Here is a 19,843-nt window from a genome sequence, read left to right as displayed (position 1 = left end):
TGGTCTGCACAGCACAGACTTGTGCCCTGTCTATTGCTGCTTTGCTGTCTTTTTTTTTTTTCTTTCACACATGAATAAGGCTCTCATTCCATTGTAGAATTTACTCCATGAATGTTGTCGACTCTTCGATTTCCAGGCCTAGCTCTGCCAGCCCCAGCGGGAAGCCGTCGGGACCAGCAGTGAGCATGGGCTCTGTGCAAGGACACTACGTCCAGCAGGTAGTGTACCTGAGTTCTTTGTACAGCCCAAAAGTACCTCTCTGCTACACTGTTGTGCTTGTGCCTTGGGCTGCAGAGGAAAGGCAGAAAGGCCTGTGTAACTGAAGCTCCATGTGGGAGCTTGTTTTCCCCTGGGTAGGTGGGTGTTTTACTGAGTCCAGGAGTAATTCTGTGTGATTTGAAAGTCAGGTGAGATTACTTCTACTAATTTCTACTAAGTCCTGCTGTGGAATTATTATAAGTTACTTGCATTGCCAAACTTGTGATACACTGAGATCCTTAAATATGAGGTGTTACAGGAGCAAATTCAATGTCCTGCATGAATGATGGTCACAGTTTGCTTGTTCTGCCTACCCAGAGGTGTCTGTCCTAGCTAATGCTTTGGTTTTTGTGTCACAAGGCAAAGCAGCGGGTGGATGATAACAAAGCCAGTCTGGGAGCAGTGAAGCTGCAGGAAACAGCCTCCACAAACCAGATGAAGCCAGTGCGCACAGGAGCGATCAAACCTCAGGCAGTCAAAGTGGAGGAGAGCAAGGCCTAGGAGCACCTGATGCCTGCCTGGTCCTGCTGCCTGAGAGGCACCACAGCTTAGACTGGACCCCACTGGATCTCCTGAAAATCTCACCAGATCTATCCCCACCCCACACTGACTGACTACAGCAACATCATTCAAGCCCCTCTCCCAACAAAGCAGTTTGAAACAGTGGATATGACATTGACCTGCTTGCTTTAAAACAAACCAATCATGTGACTTTTAAGTGGCTTTAGCCATTTTTTTTTTTATTTTTCCCCCTCCCTGTGCCCCATCCACAGGTAGCTGTGATTGCTCACTTGGCAAAGCCCGTCCTTCTCCTTCCCTACTTCTGTCTCAGCAGAGTGGCAACTGGGGGAGAGGGGTTTAGTTTGAGGTTTTTCATTTTAAAGGCAGCTGAGGTTTTTACAAAAAAGCTGTATCTTTGTTTATAGCAGAACTTTTATATGTTCTCTCATTCCCCCCTTCTTTCTGCTTTCCTCATTCCTTTCAGAAAAGAATTCCCTTCAGCTAAAATGGTGTTCTGACAAAACTCTGCTTAGTTTTGTATATGGTTCTGTGCTATGTTGAGAGTTCGAGTTTGTTTGGGTGTATTTCCCCAGATGATTTAGCCTTTCAGACTATTTGATTAAAAAAAAACAGGACAGATAAGACATCTGTTTATTTTTCAGTATTTTTGTTTTAAGCTAGAGGCAGTGCTTGCAGTAGGAGGAAATGTGTACTAAAGATATGTAGTACATCAGTGCATAAATCCTGAAACTTGCACCACTTCAACACAGCTTTGGGGTGCTTTGTGCACAACAAAATTTAGCATTTTCATTTTAAGGAAAAAAACTGAAACCACCAGATTTCTGTTGCAAGCTCATACAGATCTAGGTGTTTAATTTTTCCTTTTTGTGCGTTTGGGATTTTTTTTAGTGACTGCAAAACACTCGCCAAAACGTAAATCATAGATTTACAAAGTGTAACGTTTGTTGGGAAGAAAAAAATTCTCACAGCACATGGGTCAGAAGAGTTGGCTAGAGCCAACGGGTCTGTATGGACTACTTTTTGTAGTTGTGATGCTCTCTCATGCTCCCTGCCTTGGCTGCTCGAATTCTTCGTGTCTCCTGAGACTTGTCCTATATTGTGTTCACCCTCGGGGCTGCTCTCCTAAGCTTTGCTCTTTTCCCTGAGTCTTGCTTTCTATTCCTCTATTCCATGGCCTTTTGTAAAATTTGCATAGAGATGCGTTGCTAAGGAAGCCCCTCTGCAAGGCACACTTGGAACCTCCTGGTTTGGGTTGGAAGCTCATGGTTCCAGAGGCAGATTGGAAAAATCCTTCTCCTCTCCTTCCCCAGGTGAACAGCAAAGGGTTCTTTACTCTGATGCAGTTGCATATAGTGTGTGTACAGCATCACCTCACCACTCCTCTCCAGTATTTGATGATCTACACAAGGAAGATCCCAGTGGGAGAGGTTGGGTTTTATTTCTTTGGCTGTTTGGTTTTGGTTTATGTGAGTGTGCGTGTGTGTGTGTGCGTGTGTGTACGTAGATTTTTTTTAGGATGGACCTAAAAGTTCCTGAAAGGACTTGGAGTCTTTCACCTGATGGTAGTCTAAAGTAAAAACTACTTTCAGAAAATTTGGTTTGTGTTGTTTAGCTCTTTCAAAATGTAAAGTAGGCTGGTCACTCTGAAGTGAGGGACAGAACCGTTTTTGGAGATGGTGGCTTGCTCACAGGCTGTGCATCAGCCTCTGCTGGGTGGCAGAAAGTCATTTGGTGGTGGTTCCAAAGAAGATATTTTGAACAAAGAATGTATTGGGGAAGGGATCTGAAAGGTGTTTTTGGTTTTTTTGTTTGCTTTTTCCCCCCCCTCCCTCTGCCCTTTCTGGAAAAAGATCCTTTGTAACTTTGTAAGGATGCATTTGAAGTTTTAAGCTAGGCATAAATATGATTTTTATACAGTAGCTTTAAAGAGCTTAGAAACCTAAACTAACTTAGGCATAGTAATGTCCCCTCTCCATAGGTGTCCCCATGGAACATGGCAGAGAACCCGAAGGGAAAGGGATAGGATGGTACTTTAAGAAAAAATAAGAGCTCTTTTTTCCTTAGGTTTTATGGATTTTAATTTCAGAGCAGAGTGTGCCAGCATCTCTCTAGCATCCTCCTTAAAGTACAGGGTTTGAGATTTAGTGACAAATATTTCCCCAACCTTCAGACATCTCCCAGATCTGCATCCTCATCTGCTAGTCCTGCTCCCAGTGTTTTCCAAAGATTGCACCTCCAGTAAGTCATCCCACCCTTGTTTCTATTTTCTCCCTTGAAATACCATTAACAGCAGAATTGTCTGTTTGGGATTTTTTTTTTTTATTATCCTTCTGCCCAGCTGGCCCTAGCTAATACAAGCCCAGAATCTAACAAATGGCTAAAGAGACTTACCTGAGCCCTTCTCATCTCTTCCCTACTCTAGACACACTACTTCAGCTTTACAAAGACACTAACCTCCTTCCTCCCACCTGTGTGACTTCAAAATGGTCAAACGTGTTGGAGAAACTGGGTTATTGCAAGATCCAAGTTACTGCAGTCCCTCTGGTGTACATGCCATCAGAACTACAAAACTTCCTGTTGAAAAAGGTCACCCTTGTTTCTCTTTTAATCCCTCCATTCCTTCCCCCAACAGAATAAAACACTAGAATTTATTTATACGTATTTGATGTTGTAGGTCTAGGTGAAAAAGTAATTGTTTCACTGCTCTATTTATATATTATGTCTGAATTATTCTGTGCAGGAAAGGCCAAGAAATGCATGTGAGCTTCATTCCATTTCTCAACTTTGCGTGACTGTCAGCTGCAGTTGGCAAGACTCTCTCTCACTTAGTGGAGTTTTGTGTGATGGAAAGCAGTTTTAGAGCCCAAATTTCTACAGTGCAATATCCTTCTCTGGCATATATTTTTGCTTGTTTGTTTGTTTGTTTGTTTGTTTAAAGCTAGTCCAAGGTTAGTGCAGTTTGTGGTGCTCTGGAAGTTCAAAAGGAAAAGCCTCTGATCCTCAAAGGAACAGAAAAGCCAAGGGAGCTGGAATGGTGATAAAAATCCAGTGTGGAGAGGAGGATGGAGATGCACAGAATGGATCAGTACAGTTACAGAAGGTCCTTCTGCTTGCTGTCTGCTCTGTTAAAGGGTTGATTTATTGCTGATTTATTCCTTTGTGAGTTGCTTTTGCTTTGACTGGAAGTCAGCTACCAAATCTTCTGCTGGGAAAGGTGCAGGGTGCAGTGGGAGGGAAAGGTGGAGCCCATCTTTGCAGCAGGAATGTTGAGAGCCTGAGTGCTGCTCTTGTTCGGCAGAGGGTCTGCAGCTCCTGTGTGATTCCCTGCCATGGCCAGCAGCCCCAGTCAGTGCTGCTGCCCTCACCCCTTCTGCTGTAGCTCTTCATTTAAAAACAAATCAACGTTCAAGTCTGGAAATTAAAAAAAAAAGGAATAAAAAGGCACTCCAGCATATTTTAAAAGACAAGCAGCACAGTCACCAGTGGCACAGGTCTTGCTGTTGATGTGCCATAGCTTGCTCCTGGCTGTGCCAGCTGCTCTGGATGTGTTTGCTGCCCCTTGCACTCCCGTGTGTGGTGTTCACACAGAGCCACTCACTCCATCCCCACCTTCCTGGCAGGAATGCTGCAAAGCCACAAGCTGCCCTGTGCTTCCTGTGTATTTAGAGATAGGCATTCCAAATGAGCTGAGTGTTTTTGCTGTCTCTCACCTCTTGGCTACACCAGTCACGTTGCAGCCAGCACCCCTGCATGCCAGGACCTCCTTCTGTTGCATTTTCTTAACCCTCCCTTTTGCTCCAGGCTGGTTAAGCACAGGTTAATTCCTTGTAGCACTGGTTATTTTTTATTCAGCAACCCAGTTTCTTCATAAGAAAGTTGCATTTGTGAATAAAATTTAATTTACAACAGCCACCAGCGTGCTTAGTTGTGGCACATGGACAGAAAAGTTGCATTTTGCTGAAAAAAGAGACAGTAGAGTCCAGCTATTTTTGTTGTTTATTTGAATCCAAAGACCACCAGGTTTTCCAGTGGCCATAGACACTCCCTTGGGTTTAGTGGCTTGTTCTGGCTGCTCCAGATGTCCTTGACTGTCCCCAGGAATCACAGCTGCAGCAGTGAGGCGCTCACCCCTTAGCATGTCTTAGGCATTGTCCTTAGCTGGATCCTCCCTCTGGTTCTGTAGGAATTGCATTTGTTGTTTCTCAAGGGGATACTGTCCTCCTTAAAGCTTTTAACTTCATGACCTGTATAGTAAATTTTTTTTGGCCTTTCCTCTCTTTGTCTTTTCATGTAGACCAGATATTTGAAAGGGCAGACGATGGATAATTGTGTAACGTGCAACCTGTTTATATTTTTTGGAAACTTTAACTCTGACCGGAATTCGAATCACGGAATCACCAGGCCAGTTGCGGCACACTCTTTATTGCCCTTCTCCTCGTTTCAGTACCTATTGTTTCTCCTTTCAAATATGTGATTGTATTAGCTCTTTCCATATGAAAGAATTCTCCTTATTTAAATAAAAAAAAAAATTAAAAAAATAAAGCAGATTATGCTTTTCTCAAATTCCCCAGTCCCTTGTCTGGTTCTTTTAGTTAATAATAAAAGGAAAACAAATCCAAAACGAACAAAAAACCCAACAAAACACAAACAAAACACCCCCTACCCCAAAAAAAATTTTAAAAAAACCAACAAAAAACAAACCCAATAAAAAAGAAACAAGCTAAACAGACAGCACACAAGCCCCAGCGGCCGGGTCGGTGATTATGACCGTGATGCTGGCGGGTCCCTCACAGCCGCCATGTCTGGGAGGCCGGGCCTGCTACCAGATGCGGCGTTGCCATGGCAACACTTCCTGGTTCCGCCCGTGCGGACGCGTGCGTCTGACGTCACATCCGGTATCGGCAGGTAGGGGCGGGTGGAGCGCGGCGCGCGGGAAGGCCACGCCCCCGGCGCCGTGTGGGGCCGTGAGGGGCCGGGGGTCCCGGTTCTGATCCCAATCTCGGTTCTGGGCTTGGTCCCGGTCTTAATCCTCATCCTACTCACGGTCCCAGTCCTAGTCCCGATCCAAATTCCGGTCCTAGTGCTGCTCCCGGGCGTGCTCCCGGTCGCGATGCTGGTCCCGCTGTTCACTCGCCCCCTTCACCCCATAGATCTCAGGGGGGTGGGCGAGGCTCTGGGGGGGGCTGGGGTTGGTGCTCCTCTGCCCCCAAAAACACCTAAGGGAGGATCCAGGGGGGGTGGTGGGGCTCGGTAACCCTCTGAGGGTCACCTGAGGGATCAGAGATGCCACCCAAGAGCCTAATGGGGGCACAGGGCGGGGTGGGGGTGCTGGCCCTGCTCCCCCTTCATGAGGGGTGCGGAGGTTTGAGTGTACCCCGAGGAGCCCGAGGTGGTGCTGCTCACCTGCCCTGGGCCCCGCTGTACCGCAGGGCCTCCACCAGGAGCTCCCGGGCTCGCAGGGCCTGCCAGGGGGTGACAGACCCGGGTGGGGGCACAGCTCTGCCAGGGGCTCCTGCAAACCTCAGCTCCACACAGCGCTTGTGTTTTGTAGGCACAGAGAAACCAGGCCAGTGGCTCTGGATGCTGGTGATGTGCTCACATCTCGCTTTGTTCTCCCCGGATCAAAGCCACGCTGATGGATTTGTTCTGGTAACTTTCCGTTGTGTTGAGGTGAGGAGGCACGGCACGGATTCTCTGCTATTTTCTGACCTAGCTTTTAGCACTTCTGCTTAAACAGCACCTGTACCTGTGCTCCAGTAACCAGCTTTCTAATGCAGAGGGCGTTTGGGGGATTTGCCCCTCCCAAACAAATACCTCCATTTCCCTACTGCCAAAAAAATACCTCCATTTGTAAGGAAGTAACTTATTTGAGATTTTTTAAAGCTACCTGGTCTCTAAATAGCTCAGTTAGTTAGTGAGGTCATCTGGTGCCTGAGCACATGGGTTGTCCATCAATAGCATCAGAATTTGGGCTGTGAGGTTTTCTTTGCTCAAAGCAGAATACAGGCTGGAGAATGAAGCTGCTGTGTTTCTGCAGAGCCAGTGTAAGAATAAACAAGGTTTCTAGCTTACTACTGCAGGCAGAAGCAGGGCAGAGGAAAAGTGTGTCAGTTCAGTAACTTTATTTTTACAACTAGTCCTGTAGGTAGAATAGAAACACAAAAACATGAAAAGCAAGAGAATTTGGGGAATTTAATTACCATGAGCTGCTTGTAGCAGAAATCAGGCTCGATGTTTTCTGTGAGCCAAAGGGTGACTGCTGTTCTCCTCTGCTCTCCAAGGTTCAGACAAGCCTCTGACAGGATGCTGGGGTTTCTGAAGGAGCCAGTTGTGGTCACTGCAAAGATCAACGTGAGCCTTGTGGCACTGACTGTGATGGGATTAATGAGTCGTCTCTGGGGGCTTTGCTATCCACGGGCTGTGGTGTGAGTAATGAGTTTCTTTTATTCCTGAATGACACAGACTTGTTTTTCAGACATTTGTGAGCAAGAATGCAGGAGCAGAAGAGCACAGCCTGACTGATGTCAGCCTCTGTAAATCACAGAATCACAAAATCCCAGACTGGTTTGGGTTGGAAGGGATCCTTAAAGCTCATCTTATTCTGCCCCCTGCTGTGGACAGGGACACCTTCCACTATCCCAGGTGCTCCAGCCTGGCCCTGGACACAGGGATGCAGGGGCATCCACAATTTCTCTGGGCACCCTGTGCCAGGGCCTGCCCACCCTCACAGGGAAGAATTCTTTCCTAAAATTCATCTCAACCCACTCTCTGTCAGAGTGAAGCCATTCCCCCTTGTCCTGCCATCCAGGCTCTTACAGTCTCAGCCCATGTTTCCTGTAGGCTCCCTTCAGGCACCACAAAGCCACAATTAGGCCTTCTCTTTCCCAGGCTGAACAATGCCAATACAGTGATAATCTTTCCCTAATTAAAATCCCTGAGGAAAGCCTCAGTGCTTCCTTGCATTCTTAGCTCTCTACCAACAAATTGGTGTTTGCTTTCTGAGTATCCCTGCAGGATCATTGCTGTTAGATTTGACACTTTTCTGCCTCTGGTGTTTCAGTTTCGATGAAGTTTATTACGGCCAGTTTGTTTCCCTCTACATGAAGAGGATCTTCTTTGTGGATGACAGTGGCCCACCCTTTGGCCACATGCTGCTGGCCTTGGGAGGTAAGGTCTCCTGGAACTGGGGAGTGCCTGTTGCTTGTTGCTGTGGAAAAGAGAGGTGCTGGTTAGAAATGAATCATTAAATCCACTTATGAGGAGAAAGCACAAGGCCCATGAGAGCCTGATGCAGAGAGAATTGAGTTTTCCTTTATTTAGGATTGTTAAGGAGCTGTTGCATGAGTAAAGGGGGGGATGATGAAGCCATGTATCCATCACCTCATTTTATCCAATCCTCTCTCTTGGATTTTTTCCATCACCTCTCTTTATCCAATCCTTTGTACAGTGACCAGAATCCAATCCTTTGGATAAAGAGAAAAGTAAGATGAGAACTGCTAGTGCAAGAAATAGCCTCAGTTCCTTTCTGTACAACATCAAAGTGTCTGTATGGGAGGGAGGGATTAAATATACATCTGACTTTGTCACTGAGAATCCCTTGTTCCCAATTTATAGTCTTTGTGCCTCTGCACATTCTCAAGTATTGCTGCAGACAGAGCAGTATCAAAGAGGACCCTTTTGGGAAAGAGGGCCTTCATGCAAGGAGAAGCTGTGTGTTTGGGAAATGGTTCCCAATTTAGCACCAGGTTTTATATGTGCTTTGAGACTGGAGATTCTCTTGTTTATGTTGTAGGTTACTTAGGAGGATTTGATGGAAACTTCCTATGGAACAGGATTGGAGCTGGTAAGAGTTGTTTTTAACTGTCTCATTCTTTAGAGAAAAGAAGCAGAATTTCAGCAACTGACAGATTCCTTTTGCCTGTCTAGTAGAAATAACACTTTTCCACCACCTTCACTTCTCATTTTAAACAAGTCTTCTTCAGGTCTCTAGAACAAGTTTAAAACATTATTAATTCATAGCACAGGCTTTCTAAATCAGCTAAAACATTTAAGCAATAAAGATGGATAAATCAGTGCAAGTAGGAGTTAATTCCTCTAACAGTCAAGAAATTCTGTGTTGGTCTGTCCTGTCTGCAGTTGTGTCTCCAGCCTGGTGGATCACTGGTTCCTGTGTTCTGTTTCAGAGTACAGCATCAATGTTCCTGTGTGGTCCCTGCGACTCCTGCCAGCCCTGGCTGGTGCTCTCTGTGTGCCTTTGGCCTACCAGATTTTGGCTGAACTGCATTTCTCCCACTGTGCTGCACTTGGAGCTGCTCTTCTGATTCTCTTGGGTGAGATTGTTCAACTGAGCCCTGTTCTTCATACATGGGGAGAAGAGTTCCTTTTCCCCTTAGGAATGTTTAGGGTTATGTCACTGTAGGACACAAAAGAACACAAGCTCACACTGCTGTTCTCAAGGTGAAGAAAAAAGAGAAGTTTATTTTCTGACTCTAGCATTTATAGTTTTCTAAAAGTGACAGTGGATTGGAGGGTGACAGTGACACCTCTCCAGTGACACTGGACAAACTAACAGTCTATCAACTCTTTCCTCTTCCATAAAGGAATGCAAAACAATGAGTAATTTACAGAAAGTGTGTGAGAAAGTTCACTACAAGAATGTCAACATAAGGAAACTTAGAAAATTTTTAAAAACCAAAGTAATAGGGTGGAGTAGCATCTCCCCAGGAAATATGAGCAACAGATCAGCCCTGGCCTGTGCCAGTCTGTGCTGAGCCTCCCTGGTCTCCTCCATCCTCACAGCCCTGCAGCAGGCTGCCCTTCTGGGCTTTATAAAAGTTATTTTCAGTATTAACCAAAGCAGGCAGCCTTAGCAGCCTCACAGGAAACCACATTTCTTGTATTCAAGGGGGCCTGAACTCCCTTCCTCAGAGGTTTACAGAGTGAGTTACAACATTCTGGCATTTAACAGCAGGACAACTCAACTTGCAGTCAGAGCTCATCAGATTTCTTCAAATCCAAACTGCAGCAAACCAGCCTGTGTCCTTAGCACTGTGGTTTGACACTGTTCTGGTGTGTACAACTAGCTGGTTTTGTTTTCTCTGAGGGGCTGCTGGCAGCTGCCTCAAAGGGAAAGAGCCTCTCAGCAGCTCTTTAGCAGCCTGATAAGAGAAACCTCTCCTAGCCACCAGCTTCTGATTCTGGCTCATTGCAGCTCCTTCCTGCAGATCTGTTGTGGTGCTCATTGCTTGCTGTGCTTGGACTCTGCTTTGAGAAGCACCTCTGGATTTCCCAGCACTGATTTTCTTTGCTTTGTAGGAAGTGCAGCAGCTTTATCTGCTGATAGACTTCACTGCTTGCCCACCTCTTTGTCTTGGAAGCAGTTATGTCCATGTAATTTGCTCCTGCTGGAAAGTTTTTGTCCCTCTAAACCCAGCACTTGCCCATTACAGCCAGCAGGAGCTGTGTGTCCCTCAAAAGGAAGGTCCTTTTGTTGGATAACAGTGTGATTGTCTGAGGTGGCACTTGCCTATACACAAGTTTATCTATTTTTGTGTCTGTCTCTCTTTTCCAACAGAAAACTCTCTGATCACTCAATCAAGGTTCATGCTTCTGGAATCAATATTGATTTTTTTTATCCTGCTTGCAGTTTTGTCCTACCTGAAGTTCTACAATTTGCAAAAGCACAGGTAAAGCTGGATTGTCTCCCACAAGGAGATATTCTCATTGTGACTTTTTTTGTCACAAACTGTGGTTTTTCTATGCCTCTTAACCATTCTGAAACTCACTTCACCTGTCTGTAAAATCCAATGCTTCACCCTCTCATATGGCTGCCTCAGAATTTTTCTCCTGAGCAGTGTTAAAGACTGCTTTTACTGTTTGTAGGGTTGTCTTTTTTAATTTTAAAATAGAAATCAAATCTCTTGGGAGCATTTCTTTGCCTACCCAGATTTTTTACTGGAAGGTTTCCTTCTGTGCATAGAAACACTGATGATAACAGGTCACTTAATTCTCCTTTGTAACTGTTTACAGGCACTGAATTTAGAAATATTTGTCTCTTTTGTTCTCTGATCCTTGCAGAGGATGAAGTAATCCTTAATAAAGTAAAATTATTGTTAAATTGACCCTAGCAAGTGATTTAATACATTTATCTTTAAGTTCCTTCTCTGGAAGCTGGTGGTTTTGGCTCCTGCTGACTGGAGTAGCCTGTTCTTGTGCAGTTGGGTAAGTGATGGTGTCTTACCTGGACTTTAATGCCTGCTGTTGAAGAGAATGTTAGAATATTTAGGTAATTGTGTGTTTTTTTAACCATGTTCATTTTTTATGCACTTTCAGAGTGAAATATATGGGCCTGTTTACCTATATGCTGCTCTTGGCCACTGCAGGACTCCACTTCTGGCACATGATAGGAGACCAGAACTTGTCAAATGTACGTAGCACAGCATGCAAAATATATTATTTGTCACTTTTCATTGCAGGAGCCTTTGAAGCCCACAGATAACAGTGCAGTCTGTAGCTGGCTTTTGTCTAAAATTCCTTGTCTGGAAATCCTCCTGTCATAGCACAGTTCCCAGCTCAGTTGCTGGGGAAGATGGAATTAAGTTTAACAAAAATATGTGTGTGTGAGTGTCTTTTCTGCTGTTTTCCATGTCTTGGTGATGTGTGACTCAGAACATGCACTTGTCTCACACACTCCTGCCAGCTCCACTTCAAATCCTTGTCCACAAAGTCACAGCTGAATGAGAGCAGTGGGGAAAACTTAGAAAAGACAAACAAATAAAGTTAAGTGCTCTGGAATTTTTTATATCTAGAGCATTAAACAAGTGAGCTTTCTCTGTTTTTCCAGGTTTCCTTGCTGTGCCATTTTCTAGCCCGGGCTCTGGCCCTCATCATCATCCCCATGGGGCTCTACCTCTCCTTCTTCTACGTTCACTTGGCTTTGCTCTATCGCTCTGGGCCTCACGACCAGATCATGACAAGTGCTTTCCAAGCCAGCCTAGAGGTAAAGGAAAATGTGGTCTTGGAACTGATTTATTAGAGGCAAGAGGGGAGAATGTTCACTATTAGTTTAATCCTGTTCCTTTGATCCTGCATATTTTGCCCCTTTTATGTCATTTAACTATTTTGCTGCTGTAGTACTGCTTTAGGGTGAAACAATAATGACTGAAATCCTAATAACAGATGAAAATCTTTTCCCAGTAAAGCAAGAAAAATATATTCACTCTTCTGCTGAAGGTTTGTCCCTTCCTGCAGGAAACTCCACAGAAGTAGATACAGTACTGAACTCTCACATGGTGACATGGCATACTATAGGAGTATGTCTTTTAGAACATGGCTTTGGGGATATTTCCTGAGACCTTGTAGTTTTTTAGGTGTTGGTGTATTTAATATCTATTGAGTATAGTGCTGCAAGACTTGATTTTAGTAGATAAAATCAAATGAGAAGGCGCTATGTGAAAATACTGCTGTGTTGAACTGGGATGTGACTCAATGGAATTTAAACTGTCTCTGGGTTTTTTCTCCTTTGCATTTCCCCTGTCCTTGCCCTTCTCAGGGTGGGCTGGCTCGAATCACCCAGGGTCAGCCCTTAGAGGTGGCCTACGGCTCCCAGATCACCCTGAGGAACGTGCTGGGCAAGCCCATGCAGTGCTGGCTGCACTCCCACACCAACACTTACCCCATCAGGTGAGGAGTCTGCCTGGGTCTCTGTGGGGAGGGTCAGCTCTGCTGCTTCACCTGCCAGTCCAGCTGTAGCAGTTTGGGTGCTGGCAGTGTTTTCATTGATCCTTCAGAGTTCCTGTGCTCTGTAGGGATGATCAGTGATGTGGTGCTGGTTTGTGCTGCTGGCACTGATAGCACAGGGCTGTGCCTTTACACCTCTGGGGGGGTTTTGTTACTCCCTGTGCAGGTATGAGAATGGCAGAGGGAGTTCCCATCAGCAGCAGGTGACCTGCTATCCCTTCAAGGATGTGAACAACTGGTGGATTGTCAAAGATCCTGGAATGTGAGTATGCAAGAGATTTAAATTCAACCTGTATGCTTCCAGAACCCAAGCAGGGCTTGGATTGGATTGGACATAACTCTTCTCTGCTTATGGGTGCAGAAGCCTGGTGTGATCTGAGCAAGTGATTGCAGCTCTTTGCACAATCCTTCTCAATGTGGTAAAAGCATCACTAAGGACTCTAAAATCCTGTCTGAACTGCTCCTGCCAGAACATGGGCTGTGCTGTGCACAAGTGGAACTTGAAAGACTCACAGGACCACTGGAGATTCTTCAGGTGTTTTGCATGAAAGGGAAGCTCTGCTTTTTGAAGTGTGAGCCATGGTGTTAGAGTGTCTTGATGAGTTTTATCAAACTTGAATAAGTCTCAGAAAAGAGTAGAAAACACTTTTGAGTAGTTCTTTGTATTAGAAGTGTGGAATGAGCTGTAAGATCTGCCACATAGGGAAGGATTCCAAGTGGTGCCTGTACCCAGGGCTGGTTTGTGCTGAAGTGTTTTGCCATTGTCACTGTCAGTGCAGAGCAGGACTCTCTGTCCTTGTTTTGTCAATAAAAGCCTTTGAGTGACATAATTCCATACTGATCAAAAAAGTTGCTTTGTTGGTTTCTTATATTGTTCTGAGAACTGTAGAAGGAGTCCTATCAGAAGGACTGTGTGCCATCAGAAGTCATATCCACATTGGGAAAGTTTGTCCATAGTGCAAACCTTTCAAGCAGGGACTCAAACAGAACCACACACCCCAAACATATTCTTAAAATTCTTCAAACTCAGAGGACTCCTATGAGCATTGGAGGATGTGAAGTTCTTCTATGGAACAGTAAAACACAGGCAGCAGTTCAGTGAATTGCAGCTCCCCCTTGCCTTGGCCCTGTCCAGAGGCCAGGTGAGAGTTTATATGGTGTAAAAGCCATTGATCTCTCCTATAATTGTGCCAAAGTGACACCTGCTGTTGTGCAGCACCCATCAGGCTCAGTGAAGCACTCAGTGATTCACACCAGCCACCAAACAGCTGTGTGACAGTAATAACCTTAATTCACTCCTGACTGACCTGGATTCAGAGCACTGACCTAATGCCTGGAGTGGCAGTATCCCATTACTGATCCTCTGACTCATTCTGCCCTTAACTCACCTTTCCCTTGATGAGCTTTGCTTCCATTCTGGTATGACCTATATATTGCTTTAATTTCTCATTTTCTTACCCAAATTTCTATCCCCACCTGCAGCTTCTTGACCTAACAACTTGGTCATGACAAGGTTGTGGTCTATATAAAGATGTTTATAATTGAACCATTTCCAGTTTAACCATTTGCTGTTGGGTGTCTCCCCCAGGCAGCAGCTGGTGGTGAGTAACCCCCCCCGGCCCGTCAGGCACGGGCACATCGTGCAGCTGGTCCATGGCATCACAACTCGCTACCTCAACACGTGAGTCCTTTCCTCCTGCTCTGCTCTGCCCTGCCAAGCCTGCTGCCTCATTCTGCTGCCTTGGCTCTCAGAGTAACCACTCAGTGACCTTGCATTCAGATATGCCATAAACTGCCTGTTATTTTGGAGTTTTACACCGGTGAGCCTTGGAGGGACCTCATGTGGTTAGTGCCATATGCCATCCCTGTGGCCCAGAGCAAGGATGCTGTGTGCTTATTTATTTTTTCTGATTGACTTGGCAGTGGGATTTGATCCTAATCACAAACTTCTTAATAGTTGCTTACTGCTTCTGTTCTTCCCTACTAGTGGCCTTTAGAGGATTTCACAGTTGTTCACATTTCATGGTAGTTCTGCAGATTCCTAAATACAGAGTCCCCTCTGTCAGTCTTCATCCTCACCCTTTCATTGCCCCCACTCTGGACAGGTGCAGGAATTCAGTATTTTGTGTGACTTAACCCAAATCCAAGTGCACTGACTTTGATGGCATGCTCCTACCTGAAGGATGTGTTGGGAGGATGTGCTGGAGAACCTGGTGTGCTGTGGCTCATTGCCAGAGATTCCTTCCTGTTTTGAAAGCCTGCAGTATGAAGTTGCCTCCTGAGTGCTTCCCAAAGGGCATCTGTGTGTACTTGAATATCACTCAGATTAGGAAGGGGCTTGTTCTGAGCTTGGGTTTTTGCTGTGTCCCTTCCAAATCTAATTTGTTCATTATTGGAAACCCCAGTGAACAGCGTCTCTGTTTGTCACAATCAGTGCTTGTTCTTCAGCCTGGCATCACAGGCATCTGCATTGGCTTCCTCTGAGCCTGTTCCTGGCAGCTCTTGCTTGTGGGGAATGCTCTCTCTCAGAGTAAACAGTGCTATCCCAATAAATGAGTTACTTTTTGCTTTATTACTGAATCCAGTCTAAGCCAATTCCATATGGGTTTGCTTTTTAAATGTATTTGGGAAATGGTGGTGGACGACCTTCCTTTATTTGTCTTCTAGGCATGATGTTGCTGCTCCTCTTAGCCCCCACTCCCAAGAAGTTTCCTGCTATATTGATTATAACATCTCCATGCCAGCACAGAACCTCTGGAGAGTGGTGAGTGGTCAGAGGGAGGGGAGGAGCTGATCATGCTCCAGCAGAAACAGCTGAGACAACGTGGATCAAAATCATCTTTCTGTTGTAGGAAATTGTAAATCGTGAGTCTGACACGGACGTGTGGAAGACAATTCTGTCAGAAGTGAGGTTTGTTCACGTGAACACCTCTGCAGTGCTAAAGGCAAGTGGCTTATGTTTATTTGCCTGTAGCTTTTACTTCATGCACTTCTTGTAATCTCAAAAATTCTGCTCCAAAATAGCTACACCACTGTAATGAATAAGTAAATTAAAAAGGAAATAATTGCTCAGTGTGACAAAAGAGCATGTTTTGTGCTGTCACATTGGTACTCCATCCCTCTCAGTATCAAAGCTGTCCTGCTTCTCAAGAGGCTGTGACCACTCTACACAGCTGGGGCTTACAAACTGATGCTGAGTCTGTGTGCCTGTGAGAGCAGCTGGAATAATTAAGGATCTTTTTCTTCACAAAGTTTGCCAGAATCACTGATTTTATGGCTGTAGCATTTATTGAGACATTATTTTGTGTGGTGACTCTTCACACATTTTCTGGCAGTCCCTCACTGTCATCCAGTGCCCTGGCAGAATTTCTTCCATCCTGCAGTTCAGATTGGTAGAACTTTCAGTTTACAAGTTCACTGTTGTCTTTCTCTTTTAGCTGAGTGGAGCATCTCTGCCTGAGTGGGGATACCGGCAGCTGGAGGTGGTGGGAGAGAAGCTGTCCAAAGGCTACCACCAGAGCATGCTGTGGAATGTGGAAGAGCACAGATATGGCAAAAGTAGGTCTCAGCCATGTTCCTGCAGCAGGTTTCACTTCAGGGTGTGGGAAGGTGGTACTGTGTGTGTGTTCAGTGTGTTCATTCTACCCTGGTGTCAGAATCCTTACAAAGTCCCTTCAAGTGCTGTTGCAGTTGGGTGATGTATTGGACAAGGGCTCCTGGGAGACTGAGGAGCCTCTGTGCTCCCTCCCCTTTCTGCCTGTTCTGTGGTTATTTCTGAGCTTTGCTGTTTTCTTCCAGGCCAAGAGCAAAAAGAGAGGGAAGTGGAGCTCCACTCCCCCACACAGATGGACATCAGTAAAAACCTCAGCTTCATGGCAAAGTTCACAGAATTGCAGGTGAGTGTCTTGTTATCCCCTTCATTTTTCCTTCTGCTGCAGAGCAGGAACCTCAGCATTTCTGCAGACTCTGAGCTTGAGAATTCATTGTTTAATCCTTGCTGATAGTTTGGCTTCCTCACTGTAAAAAAATGTTTCTGAATGCACTTATAAGGGCATTAAAGACCTGGGCTGTCCAGTAATGAATACCCAAGTGATTGTGTAACAAAAAAGGGGGAGGAAAATTGGTTGGGCACCCAGAAGCTGCCTGAAACTGAACTGGGTGGTACATGCAGTGAGTAGTGTTGATGCCCCTTACTGTCTTTGTAAAAATCCATTAAGGAAAGTGCATTATTTAATAACAAAATAAAACAACTGTATTGATCAGTATCCATATGAGATATGTACAATATTTCTCCACTCCCAGCTTAGGAACTTAACATCTTACATCTGGAGCTGTTCACTCATGCCTGCTGTCCCACCTGTTGTTCCAATGCTGAAAGCCTTCTGCTTACCTTTTTTTTTTTCTAGTGGAAAATACTGACATTAAAAAATGAAGACACAGAACATAAATACAGCTCCTCTGCCCTGGACTGGATCACAATGGACACCAATATTGCCTACTGGCTCCACCCCACCTCGGGGGTAGGTACAAGAGGCAGAAGTAGCTGTGAAGCTTTTGAGAAAGCAGAACAGCTCAGATGTCAGCCCCAGGAGCAGGAGTCAGAGCAGGGCTGCAGCTTCCAGCCAAGGACTTTCCCTGTATTAATATATTTTCCATGAGGGGTGAGGTATTTGTTTAGCATGAGATACAGGTTTGACAGTAGTTGCTTTTAATTAAATCATGTTTGCTTGTGCCTTTTTTCTAAAGGTAAATTGCAGTTTAATAGTTTCCATTATTGATTTCATTTAGAAGATGAGTTCATCTCCAATAGCATCCTTTAAATGCTTTCCATTACACAAGAGTCCTAAAGCAGCAAAGTTTATCAACCAGCTTTGTTCCAGGTTACTAGGCAGGCTCATTCTGGAGCTTAATTTAGCAAGTTTGTGTAGGTAATATTTAAACTTACCTAAAAGAACCACAGCATGTTCCTGCTTCTGGCATACTCTCATCTATCCTGCAGGCCCAGATCCACCTCCTTGGGAATGTTGCCACCTGGGCTTCAGCTAATGCTGCTGCTCTGCTGTACCTGTGTCTGTCCCTGTGGTACTTGCTGCGGCGGAGGAGGAGGATCTACGACATCCCTGAAGGTCTGGCTGCCCTCTGTGTGTGTCCAGGTGGAGCCTTGTGCCTTGCTCTGCTCTCAGGTGCCATCTCCTGTCTCCTGCAGATGCCTGGCAGCTCTGGATGGCAGCAGGAGGCATCTGTGGTGGAGGCTGGGCTGTGAATTACCTGCCTTTCTTCCTGATGGAGAAAACACTTTTCCTGTACCACTACCTGCCTGCTGTCACATTCCAGATTCTCCTGATTCCTGTGGTACTGCAGCATCTCAGTGATCATCTCTGCAGGTATTTGGCTCAGCAGAATGGTTCTCTTGAGCAGGACTGGCACAGCTCTATCTCCAGGGCTGCTGCAGGGAAAGCAGTGATTTTTCCAGCAGTGGTTTTTCCAGCAGTGGCCAAACTCTGTCATTTGCCTTTAGGGAAGCCAGGCACAGATCTTTTAGATGAAGTGTTTGGCCAGCCTTGATGTAACCTGAGTGCTCTTTCCCTCTCTGATCCCAGATCTGTGCTGCTCAAGAGCATGTTCAGTGCCCTGGTTGTGGCCTGGTTCTCCTGGGTGTACTTTGTGTACTGCACCTTCAGCCCCCTGACCTACGGGCAGCCCGCGCTGGCGCCCGCGGAGCTCAGGGCCCTGCGCTGGAAGGACACCTGGAACATCCTGATCAGAAAGCAGTGACCACTCCAGCCTGGCTGCAGCAAGGGAAACACTTGTGCAAAGCCAAGAATTTATTGTTACTATCATGGAAATCTTAACAGTCGCTTCAGGTATTTGGTAGTAGTCCTGATCTAATGATTACAGGAGGAAATAAAGGAATGCTGTTACAGAAAAGGGCTCAGCAGTAATACAGCTGTTCTGAGCACAGTTCCCAGTTTCTGCCCTTGTTATGTTCAGCCCTCATTACCCCTTCAGGGTGTGAAGGTTGCTGACTTCAGTCAACAGCATCCCAGCTCCTTTGCTGGGAAGAGCTGCAAGAATTTCTTCTCTTTCCTGGAAATACTGTGGTGGTTTCTTTCTTCTGGCATACATTGCACTTAGGGCCATTTCATGTGTTTCCTATCACTGTGGTCTGCAATCCCATTATGTGCTTATTATAAATGGACTCTTTCTAATACATCAGATACTTTTTTCTGTTTTCTTTGTTATGCCTGAAACCTCAGTTTTCCCTCTCTAAAGCCTGTTCATCTTTAACAATCAGTAACTGGCCCTGCAGCCTTACAGCATCATTCCATGACTCTATTCCTCAACAATGCATTATTTGCCCCCAACTTCCAATGCTCTGCTATCATTTCTATTTATGTAAACACAGCATTAAGCTACATTTATAAATAGTTCATTCTGCATAGACTAATGACTTGTTACTATTATCTATTTATAATCATCTGACATAAGCATCACTTTTAAGAAGATAAGCAAAATAAAAAGACATTAAAAAATTGCTGTTACAGCTAAAGAAGGCTTCAGGCAAGCCAGGAATTGAGCCAAAGCTAGAATAATCCTTTGGCCATGTGGCACTGATGTGAAGCCTGAGGCCTGTTACCAGCAGTGCCAGTATTGCCATTACACCTCAGATCCCATGGGAAAGGGAACTCTGGGCATGGTAGGACTGATCCTGCTGACAAGGAAACCTGCTCCAGCTTGTGCACGTGGGTTCAGGGTGAAAACACTGAAACCCAGCCCATGGCCAGGCCTGCACCAGCAGAGAATTCACAGAGGTGAAGGTGAAGCACTGGGGACTCAGTGGGGAATTTGTCATGGCTCTGAGCAGGGCTGTAGTACCTGGGCCACATTCCATGGCTGTATCTCCACTTGGCTGCAGCAGCAGGTCCTGCAGGGCAGCACAAAGCTGCCAGAGCAGCACTCCCACACCCCAGGGGCTGTGCAGTTCCTCACTGCTCTAAAAAATTCTATTCAAGGCTCCCCCAGCCCTGAGGAAGGTATGATCCAACACCACAGTCATTCAGAGCAGGTTTTAGTGACTATTTTGCTCCTACTGCAATCAGCCCTGAGAGCTGATGCTTCAGGGCAGTAGCTCATGCTCTAAGTCTGTCACCCTGAGCTAGACAGCAGCCAGCAGCAGGAAATGCTCTGCCTTCTCCTGGGCACTGCTCAAGTACCACTGAACTGCCACTGAGACACCAACCCTCCACCCCTTCCCAAGGCTGAAAATACTATAGGGATGGAAGTGCAGACTCACTGCTTAAGTTTGGGTTTTTTTCTCTAAATT

General features: G+C 45.5%; 2 protein-coding genes across 8 annotated transcripts in view; both read left to right on the top strand.

Annotated features, from left to right (window-relative positions):
• PRRC2B (proline rich coiled-coil 2B) overlaps positions 1 to 5,343 on the top strand; it is a 46,318-nt gene extending 40,975 nt beyond the window's left edge. For 5 of the 6 annotated variants that reach the window (XM_064727954.1, XM_064727955.1, XM_064727951.1 and 2 more), the window contains exons 31-32: positions 98 to 218; positions 619 to 5,343. In XM_064727954.1, coding sequence (XP_064584024.1) covers positions 98 to 218; positions 619 to 759 — 262 coding nt within the window. In that variant the 3' untranslated portion in view covers positions 760 to 5,343. The remainder of the gene's footprint in view (positions 1 to 97; positions 219 to 618) is intronic. The other variant, XM_064727956.1, reaches the window with a different exon arrangement.
• Positions 5,344 to 5,630: 287 nt separating this feature from the next.
• On the top strand, positions 5,631 to 18,967 carry POMT1 (protein O-mannosyltransferase 1). Of its 2 annotated transcripts, none has more exons than XM_064727881.1 (21): positions 5,631 to 5,685; positions 6,332 to 6,450; positions 7,062 to 7,205; positions 7,841 to 7,947; positions 8,573 to 8,623; positions 8,964 to 9,110; positions 10,355 to 10,466; positions 10,936 to 11,001; positions 11,113 to 11,206; positions 11,624 to 11,779; positions 12,332 to 12,462; positions 12,686 to 12,781; positions 14,108 to 14,200; positions 15,187 to 15,283; positions 15,372 to 15,464; positions 15,957 to 16,077; positions 16,318 to 16,415; positions 16,926 to 17,039; positions 17,519 to 17,645; positions 17,726 to 17,903; positions 18,120 to 18,967. In XM_064727881.1, exons 3-21 carry the CDS (start codon positions 7,084 to 7,086, stop codon positions 18,292 to 18,294), a joined length of 2,178 nt encoding a protein of 725 aa, XP_064583951.1. In that variant the 5' UTR covers positions 5,631 to 5,685; positions 6,332 to 6,450; positions 7,062 to 7,083; the 3' UTR covers positions 18,295 to 18,967. The 2 variants fall into 2 exon arrangements, with proteins under 2 accessions (XP_064583951.1, XP_064583952.1); XM_064727882.1 differs by lacking the exon at positions 5,631 to 5,685 and adding an exon at positions 5,721 to 5,941.
• Positions 18,968 to 19,843: the final 876 nt, after the last annotated feature.

The sequence above is a fragment of the Zonotrichia leucophrys genome, chromosome 17 (assembly GCF_028769735.1).
Source record: "Zonotrichia leucophrys gambelii isolate GWCS_2022_RI chromosome 17, RI_Zleu_2.0, whole genome shotgun sequence".
In the NCBI taxonomy this organism is placed as follows: domain Eukaryota; kingdom Metazoa; phylum Chordata; class Aves; order Passeriformes; family Passerellidae; genus Zonotrichia; species Zonotrichia leucophrys.
The sequence above is the reverse complement of the archived record's forward strand: the minus strand, read 5'-3'. Positions and strand labels throughout refer to the sequence as shown.